This window comes from Zonotrichia albicollis, chromosome 36, assembly GCF_047830755.1.
Source record: "Zonotrichia albicollis isolate bZonAlb1 chromosome 36, bZonAlb1.hap1, whole genome shotgun sequence".
Classification (NCBI taxonomy): domain Eukaryota; kingdom Metazoa; phylum Chordata; class Aves; order Passeriformes; family Passerellidae; genus Zonotrichia; species Zonotrichia albicollis.
The window spans coordinates 399,382-408,614 of record NC_133854.1 but is presented as its reverse complement, the minus strand read 5'-3'; the positions used below and the strand labels follow the sequence as shown (position 1 = coordinate 408,614).

Genomic DNA, 9,233 nt, shown 5'->3' with positions numbered 1-9,233 from the left:
AGGAGGGAGAAACAAGCGGCGGCGGCCGCCATGGGCGGCGCCATCTTGGGTGGTTGTGAGGGGAAGAAGAAGGCTGAGTGCGCATGCGCGGGGCTGCGTCCCCGCCGTGCGCATGCGCAACAACGAAACATACTCCGCCCCTCCTCTCTTCTTGCCTAATTAAAATCCACCACCGCTTAATCCCGCCCTTGATTGACAGCACAGCGAACCAATTGTACCTTTTAATTAAATGATTGACACCCCGCACAGCCAATCAGAGCGCGTTTATTATATTTATATATATACAGGGTAAAGTGAAGCACGAGGCCATTCCACAGCGAGAATTCCCAAAATTCCTCAAAAACTGGGAAATTCCCGCCGCGATGTAAGGAACATAATGAAGGGAGGGAGGCGTCGTACCTGTCCCGGGGGAGGGGAAACTGAGGCACGGAGTGGTTCCAGAGGGAGAAAATTCCTCAAATTCCCCAAAATTCCCGCCGGGATTTTCGTACCTTCCACAGGGAAACTGAGGCACGGAGCGGTTAAAATAAAAAATTCCCCAAATTCCAAAAATTCCTGGAATTCTGGGGCTTGTACCGTGATCAGGGAGGGAAACTGAGGCACGGGAGGATTCCTGATGAGGAAATTCCCAAATTCCTGGAATTTGGGGGGGGGGGGGGGGTTTGTACCTTTGAGAGGTAAACTGAGGCACAGAGCGGTTCCACAGGAAAATTCCCCAAATTCTTGGAATTGGGGGTTCCATCCCAATTTTTGGGACGTCAATTGAGGCATGAAGTGATTCCATGGGAAAATTCCCAAAATTTTTGGGATTCTGGGCTCGTTTGGGGAAAATTCCCAGGATTTTGGGGGAATTTTTTTTTGGAATTTCCCCAAAATTCTTAGGATTTTTGAGGGTCATACCCGGAAATTTTTTTTTTTTGTTATTCCACAGGAAAAATCCCCCAATTCCTGGAATTTTAGGGCTGAAATCCCAAATTTTGGAGGTTTTATCCCAGATTTTGGGGGAAAATAGGTTCAAATCCATCAGAAAAATCCCCAAATTAGGGGCGTTTCAGCCAATGGGAAACTGAGGCACGGTGGATGATTTCCACCCCAAAAATTTGCCAATTTTGAAGGGAATTTCACCGGGATTTTTGCATTTTTTATGGAAAATTTAATGCAAAAGTTCTGATTTTTACCCAGATTTTGGGTGAAATTTCTGGGATTTTCGAGGTTAATTCTTGGCATTCTTGAGAGTCTTATACCTAATTTTTGGGGAAACTATTCCACAGGAGTACCCCTAGATTCCTGGAATTTTGGAGCTTCTATACCAAATTTTGGGAATTTTATCCCAGATTTTTTGGGGAAAAAAGGATCAAATCTATAGGAAAAATCCCCAAATTTCAGTGCTTTCAGCCAGCGGGAAAAGCAACAAATCCATGAGGAAATTTCCCAAATTTCAGTGCTTTTAGCCAGTGGGAAACTGAGGCACGGGGGACGATTCCAGCCCCAAAATGGCCAATTTTGAAGGGAATTTCACGGGGATTTTTGCATTTTTTAGGGCAAACTCCATGTAAAAGTTCTGATTCTTACCAAGATTTTGGGGTGAAATTCTTGGCATTCTTGAGAGTCGTACACCAATTTTTTGGGAAACTATTCCACAGGAGTACCCCTAAATTCCTGGAATTTTGGAGCTCCTATACCAAATTTTGGGGGTTTTATCCCAGATTTTTTGGGGAAAAAAGGATCAAATCCATAAGAAAAATCCCCAAATTTCAGTGCTTTCAGCCAGCGGGAAAAGCAACAAATCCATGAGGATATTTCCCAAATTTCAGTGCTTTTAGCCAGTGGGAAACTGAGGCACAGGGGACGATTTCAGCCCCAAAATGGCCAATTTTGGAGGGAATTTCACGGGGATTTTTGCATTTTTTAGGGCAAACTCCATGTAAAAGTTCTGATGTTTACCCAGATTTTGGGTGAAATTTCTGGGAATTTTGGGTGAAATTCTTGGCATTCTTGAGAGTAGTATCCCAGATTTTTGGGGAAACTATTTCACAGGAAAACCCCAAAGTTCCTGGAATTTTGGGGGTTTTATCCCAGATTTTTTTGGGAAAAAAGGATCAAATCCATGGGAAGAATCCCCAAATTCCCCTAAGGGAAACTGAGGCACGGGGGACGATTCCAGCCCCAAAATGGCCAATTTTGAAGGGAATTTCACCGGGATTTTTGCATTTTTTAGGGCAAACTCCACGTAAAAGCTGTGACTTTTACCCCGCGGTGCCGTTCGTGTCCCCGAACTGCAGGCGGTCCAGCAGGTCCTTGTAGGGCAGCTCGGGCATGGCCAGGCGCCGGCACAGCTCGCGCTCCTCCCCGCGCAGCCCCGGGCGCAGCGCGAAGCCCAAGATGGCGCCGGCGCCGGGCGGCTGGAACGGCCGCAGGCCCCGCTCGGCGATGTCGGCGCCGGGCACGGGGCCCCCGCCCCGCAGGCAGCGCCCGGCCAGGGCCCCGCGGCGCCGCCGCAGCTCGGCCGCCTCGCGCCGCAGCCGCTCCAGCCCGAAGCGCTCGGCCTCGCGCCAGAAGCTGCGGTTGAAGTGCGAGTAGAGCGCCCAGTCCAGCGCATTCCAGGCGCGGAGCCGCCGCCGCTGCTCGGCCGAGAGGCTCCGCGCGGAGCCGCGCGCGTTGTGCGCGAAGGCGTCCACGGCGTCGCGGGGCCAGCACAGGCGGTGCCGCAGCAGCACCAGCGACTCGTCGAAGCGCTCGGCCAGCAGCACCAGCGGGAAGGCGCGGCCCAGGCCGCCCAGCAGCGCCGGGATCTGCGCCGCGCCCGCCGGCTCGGGCAGGCCGAAGTCGAACCACTGCAGGTTGCGCGCGTAGTGGTTGCCGCGCAGGCCCGGCCGGAAGTAGCGCCAGGGCGCCGCCAGGAAGGCGCCGAGGGACGGCGCGCTGCGGAACGCGGGGGCGGCCGAGCGGAAATACGAGAAGGCCGACTCGGCCACGCGGGCGGGGTCGCGCACGATGGAGAAGTAGAAGGAGTCGTTGGGCATCACGCGCTGCACCTGCGGAACGTTCCAGAAATTTAGGGTGTTTTTCCTGTTGTTTTGTGAATTTTGGGGAAATTTTTTTTTTAGATTTTTTTGGCAATTTTTAAGGAGTTTTTGGGATTTTTTTTCTGGATTTTATTAGGAGTTTTTAAGGGATTTTTGGGGGATTTTTTCTGATTTTTTTCTGATTTTTTTGGCAATTTTTAAGGATTTTTTGGGACTTTTTCCCAATTTTTTCAGCAATTTTTTCTGATTTTTTGGGGTTTTTTTCCCAATTTTTTCTGATTTTTTTGGCAATTTTAGAGTATTTTTTGGGATACTTTTTCCGAATTTTTTCTAATTTTTTTGGCAATTTTTGAGGATTTTGGGGATTTTTTCTGAATTTTTTTAGGAGTTTTTAAGGGATTTTTTGGGGGATTTTTTCCGAATTTTTTGGCAATTTTAAAGGATTTTTTGGGACTTTTTCCCAATTTTTTTCGGCAATTTTTTCTGATTTTTTTGGCGATTTTTCCCCATTTTTGCCCAAAATCCCAGTTTTTCCCCGTTTCTGACCTCGCTGAGATTGAACCTCATGTGGTGGCAGATGATGTCGAACTTCCAACCCCAAACCCTCCCAAAATCCCCTTCAATTCTCCCTAAAAATCCAAAAAAAATCACAAAAAAACCCCCAAAAATCCCATTTTTTTCCCATTTTTTTCCCATTTTTGCCCAAAATTCCTGTTTTCCCTGTTTCTGACCTCGCTGAGGTTGAACCTCATGTTGTGGCAGATGATGTCGAGTTTCCGACCCCAAACCCTCCCAAAATCCCCTTCAATTCTCCCTAAAAATTCCAAAAAAAATCACAAAAAAAACCCCAAAAATCCCATTTTTTCCCCTTTTTTGCCCAAAATTCCCATTTCCCCCGTGTCTGACCTCGCTGAGGTTGAACCTCATGTGGTGGCAGATGATGTCAAGTTTCCGACCCCAAACCCTCCCAAAATCCCCTTAAATTCTCCCTAAAAACTCAAAAAAAAATCACAAAAAAACCCCCAAAAATGCCATTTTTTTTCCATTTTTCCCCCGTTTTTGCCCAAAATTCCCGTTTTCCCCCGTGTCTGACCTCGCTGAGGTTGAACCTCATGTGGTGGCAGATGATGTCGAACTTGGCCGCCCCAGGCCCGAAGCCGCGCACGCGCTCGGCTCGGAACGGCGCCGGGTACCCGAACTGGTAACGGCGCGGGAGGGCGAAGCGCAGCCGTCGCGACTCGCCGTATCGCGACAGCACGTTCACCACGCTGCTGCTGCCCGTCTTGTGCGTCTTCAGGAACACCACGTGCGAGTGGGGGCGGCACGGCGGGGACGGCGGGGCCCTGCGGGACAGGGACAATGTCGCGATAGCCGCACAGAAATCCCATTGAAATCCCATTGAAATCGCGATATTTACACCACGTGGGAATGGGGCTGGCACGGCGGGGACGGCGGGGGCCCTGCGGGACAGCGGCCATGTCGCGATAGTCGCACAGAAATCCCATTGAAATCCCATTGAAATCGCGATATTTACACCCAAAATCGCGATATTTCACCCCAGTGTTTGGGATGCAGGAACACCACGTGGGAATGGGGGCGGCACGGCGGGGACGGCGGGACCCTGCGGGACAGGGACAATGTCGCGATAGTCGCACAGAAATCCCATTGAAATCCCATCGAAATCGCGATATTTACACCACGTGCGAGAGGGGGTGGCACGGCGAGGCCGGCGGGGCCCTGCGGGACAATGCCCATATCGCGATAGTCGCACAGAAATCCCATTGAAATCCCATTGAAATCGTGATATTTACACCACGTGCGAGTGGGGGCGGCACGGCGGGGACGGCGCAGCCCTGCGGGACAATGCCTGTGTCGCGATAGTCGCACAGAAATCCCATTGAAATCCCATTGAAATTGCAATATTTAACCCTAATGTTTGGGATGCAGGAACACCACGTGGGAATGGGAGCGGCCCTGTGGGGCGGGACAGCGCCCATGTCGCGATAGCTGGCCCTAAATCGCGATATTTACACCCAAAATCCCGATATTTCACCCCAGTGTTTGGGATGCAGGAACACCACGTGGGGGCGGCCCTGCAGGACAGTGCCCATGTCGCGATAGTCGCACAGAAATCCCCGCAAATCCCATGGAAATTGCGATATTTAACCATAATGTTTGGGATGCAGGAACGATGTAAATCGCGATATTTACACCCAAATTCCCAATATTTCACCCCAGTGTTTGGGATGCAGGAACACCTCGTGAGGGTGGGGCCCTGCAGGTGTCGGGACAGCGCCCATGTCGCGATAGTCGCACAGAAATCCCATTGGAATCGCGACATTTACACCCCAACTCCCGGGATTTCCTCTCTCATTCCTGCTGCTTCGCATCCTGACCTTGATGTCGCACAGGGATATCACGACAGGAGTCCCTCAATCGCGATATCCCCTGAATAAATGCCGGTGTGTTCCCTCTAAATCCGGTATTTGCCCCAAAATCACCTCTGGGGTTTTGGGGGATTTTTGGGGTCTCACCTGTGGCGGAAGGGCCCCCCCAGGGTTTCCATGGGATTTGGGGGTTTTTGGGAGGTTTTTTGGGTTTTTGGGGTCTCACCTGTGGCGGAAGGGCCCCCCAGGGTTTCCATGGGATTTCTATGGGATTTTGGGGTTTTTGGGGTCTCTCTGTGGTTTTTGGGGTCTCTCTGGGGTTTTTGGGGTCTCACCTGTGGTTTTTGGGGTGTCTCTGTGGGATTTTGGGGTTTGGGGTCTCACCTGTGCCAGAAGGGCCCCCCAGGGTTTCTATGGGATTTCTATGGGATTTTGGGGTTTTTGGGGTCTCACCTGTGGTTTTGGGGTCTCTCTGTGGTTTTTGGGAGGTTTTTGGGGGTTTTTGGGGTCTCACCTGTGGCGGAAGGGCCCCCCCCAGGGTTTCTATGGGGTTTCTATGGGATTTGGGGGTTTTTGGGAGGTTTTTGGGGGTTTTTGGGGTCTCACCTGTGGCGGAAGGGCCCCCCCAGGGTTTCTATGGGATTTCTATGGGATTTTGGGGTTTTTGGGGTCTCACCTGTGGCGGAAAAGCCCCCCCCAGGGTTTCTATGGGATTTTGGGGTTTTGGGGTCTCACCTGTGGCGGAAGGGCCCCCCCAGCAGCCCCAGGGTGAAGCTGAGGGTGATGAAGGCGCCCAGGGCGGCCCCGAGGGGGGAGAGGCGGCGGCAGCCGGGGGGGGGCTTCATCCTGGGGGGCTGGGGACGGACAGACAGACAGACAGGGGTCAGACAGACGGACAGACAGGGTTAGCCCAAAACAGCCGGGGGGGGGCTTCATCCTGGGGGGGGCACGGCCTGGGGACGGACAGACAGACGGACAGGGGTCAGACAGACGGACAGACAGGGTTAGCCCAAAACAGCCGGGGGGGGCTTCATCCTGGGGGGGGCACGGCCTGGGGACGGACAGACAGACGGATAGGGGTCAGACAGATGGACAGGGCACAGACAGACAGACAGGGGTCAGACAGACAGACAGACAGGGTTAGCCCAAAACAGCCGGGGGGGGGCTTCATCCTGGGGGGGCTGGGGACGGACAGACAGACGGACAGACAGGGGTCAGACAGATGGACAGACAGGGTTACCCCAAAACAGCTGGGGGGGGGGCTTCATCCTGGGGGGGGCACGGCCTGGGGACGGACAGATGGACAGACAGACAGGGGTCAGACAGACGGACAGGGCACAGCCAGACAGACAGGGGTCAGACAGACAGGGTTACCCCAAAACAGCCGGGGGGGGCTTCATCCTGGGGGGCTGGGGACGGACAGACAGACAGACAGGGCACAGACAGACAGACAGGGGTCACCCCAAAACAGGTGTCCCCAAATCCCAGTCCCGGAACCCAAAATCCCAATTTGGGACCCCAAATCCCAGTCCCGGAGCCCCATTTGGGGTCACAAATCCCCAAATCCCTTTCCCCATTCCTGTTTCCCCCACCCATCCCAAATCCCTTCCTCCATGACCCCAAATCCCTCTTTTCCCCCATTCCCTGCTCCCCCTGACCCCAAATCCCTTTTCCCCATGATCCCAAATCCCTTTTTTCCCCGATCCCAAATCCCTTTTCCCCATGATCCCAAATCCCTTTTTTCCCCATGATCCCAAATCCCTTTTCCCCCATTCCCTGACTCCAAATCCCTTCCCGATCCCAAATCCCTTTTCTCCCATTCCCGCTTTTCCCCCGTCCCTTTCCTCACCCATCCCAAATCCCTTTTCCCCGATCCCAAATCCCTTTTTTCCCCCATTCCCTGCTCCCCATGACCCAAATCCCTTTTCCCCGATCCCAAATCCCGTTTCCCCGTTTCTCTCTCACCGCGGCCTCGCTCAGCTCCGCCACATCCCGGGCTCGGCTCCTGGGGGGCTCCCGGCGATCCCAAAGATTCCGGGGGACCCCAAAGATTCCCGATGGTCCCAAAGATTCCCGATGATCCCGAATCCTCCCGACGATCCCACAGCTGCCCAAGTTCCCGATCCTTCTGTTCCCTGCCCCGAAAACTTTTCCCCTTTTGTCTCCGGCCCCGCCCCGGGACGGCCCCGGCGGGCGGAGCGGGATCGAGATCGGGATTGGGATCGGGATCGGGGCGGAGAAAGGGATTTGGGATTTTGGGATTTGGGATCGGGGTTTGGGATTTGGGATTTTGGGATCGGGGTTTGGGACGGCCCCGGCGGGCGGAGCGGGATCGGGATCGGGATCGGGATCGGGGCGGAGAAAGGGATTCGGGATTTTGGGATTTGGGATCGGGGTTTGGGATTTGGGACCGGGGTTTGGGATTTGGGATTGGGGTTTGGGATTTTGGGGTCGGGGTTTGGAATTTTGGGATGGGGGTTTGGGATTTGGGACCGGGGTTTGGGATTTTGGGACCGGGGTTTGGGATTTTGGGATCGGGGTTTGGGATTTTGGGATCGGGGTTTGGGACGGCCCCGGCAGGCGGAGCGGGATCGGGATTGGGATCGGGATCGGGGCAGAGAAAGGGATTTGGGATTTTGGATCGGGGTTTGGGATTTGGGATTTTGGGGTCGGGGTTTGGAATTTTGGGATCGGGGTTTGGGATTTGGGACCGGGGTTTGGGATTTTAGGATCGGGGTTTGGGACGGCCCCGGCGGGCGGAGCGGGATCGGGATCGGGACGGAGAAAGGGATTCGGGATTTTGGGATTTGGGATCGGGGTTTGGGATTTGGGATTTTGGGATCGGGCTTTGGGATTTGGGATCGGGGTTTGGGATTTTGGGATCGGGGTTTGGGACGGCCCCGGCGGGCGGAGCGGGATCGGGATTGGGATCAGGATTTGGGATTCGGGATGGGGAAAGGGATTTGGGATCGGGAATGGCATTTGGGACGGCCCCGGGGGGCGGAAGGGGAATTCGGATTGGGATCGGGGCGAGATTTGTGGTTTGGGATCGGGATTGGGGCTCGGGGTTTGGGATTTTGGGATCGGGGTTTGGGATCGGAGAGGGGAATGGGATCGGGAATAGGATCAGGAATGGGATTTGGGGCCAGGAATGGGATCGGGAATGGGACCCAGCCCCCTCCAGACCTCCCAGATCCTCCCAAACCCCAAATTCCCGTCAGAATCCCCAAATTTTGGGTTTTTTAGGAACCCCCAGACCATAAGTGACCCCTAATCCACAGGATACCCCCATTCCCCAAACCCCTACAGCCATCCAGGCCCCCCACAGCCCCCCCAAACCCCAAATTCCCGTCAGAATCCCCAAATTTTGGGGTTTTTTGGGAACCCCCCGTCCCGGAGCGGCCCCGCTGCGGCTTTGGCGCCACGAGCCGCGTGACGGATGAAGCCACGCCCACTTCCACACGCGACCCCGCCCCTTTAGCACACGTGACAGCGCGCAGCCACGCCCACGGCGGGTCGGGCACGTGCCGGGCGCCATTTTGTTTTGGCGCGAAGCGAGGCAGGCGTGAGGTGCGGGAGTTTCGGCGGGATTTTTTTGGGGGGGAAATTTGATTTTTTTAGGGGATTTTCAGCCCCGTAAAGGTGAGGGAGGGCCATGAGGGGTTCGCAGGTTCCTTGAGAGGGGTTTTGGGGAGCTGAGAGGTTCCGACTCCCCCCCTCAGTGGGAGCCGAGGAGTTTTTGTGAGGGGGGAGCTTCCCTCCCGTCATTCCAGAGGGGTTTTGTGAGGGGGGGAGTTCATCCCTACCCCTCAAGTTGCGC

The 9,233-nt window shown here is 54.4% G+C and overlaps 1 protein-coding gene across 2 annotated transcripts; it reads right to left on the bottom strand.

Moving 5' to 3' along the window:
- Window positions 1-248: 248 nt before the first annotated feature.
- On the bottom strand, window positions 249-7,631 carry GAL3ST4 (galactose-3-O-sulfotransferase 4). Of its 2 annotated transcripts, XR_012577707.1 has the most exons (5): window positions 7,379-7,631; window positions 6,149-6,267; window positions 4,120-4,369; window positions 2,146-3,035; window positions 249-1,839 (listed from the first exon to the last, which is right to left on the bottom strand). XR_012577707.1 is itself a non-coding variant. In XM_074531449.1 (4 exons), exons 2-4 carry the CDS (start codon window positions 6,256-6,258, stop codon window positions 2,247-2,249), a joined length of 1,149 nt encoding a protein of 382 aa, XP_074387550.1. In that variant the 5' UTR covers window positions 6,259-6,267; window positions 7,379-7,631; the 3' UTR covers window positions 249-2,246. The 2 variants fall into 2 exon arrangements, 1 of the variants encoding a protein (XP_074387550.1); XM_074531449.1 differs by having other exon boundaries at window positions 249-3,035.
- Window positions 7,632-9,233: the final 1,602 nt, after the last annotated feature.

Bases quoted from the DNA above. Each gene is read 5' to 3' on its own strand.
- GAL3ST4 (XM_074531449.1), bottom strand. From the start codon at position 6,258: ATGAAGCCCCCCCCCGGCTGCCGCCGCCTCTCCCCCCTCGGGGCCGCC. The intron at 4,370-6,148 runs GTGAGACCCCAA...CCTGTCCCGCAG, and splicing joins GGGGGGCCCTTCCGCCACAG to GGCCCCGCCGTCCCCGCCGT. The intron at 3,036-4,119 runs GTCAGACACGGG...AACGTTCCGCAG, and splicing joins TGAGGTTCAACCTCAGCGAG to GTGCAGCGCGTGATGCCCAA.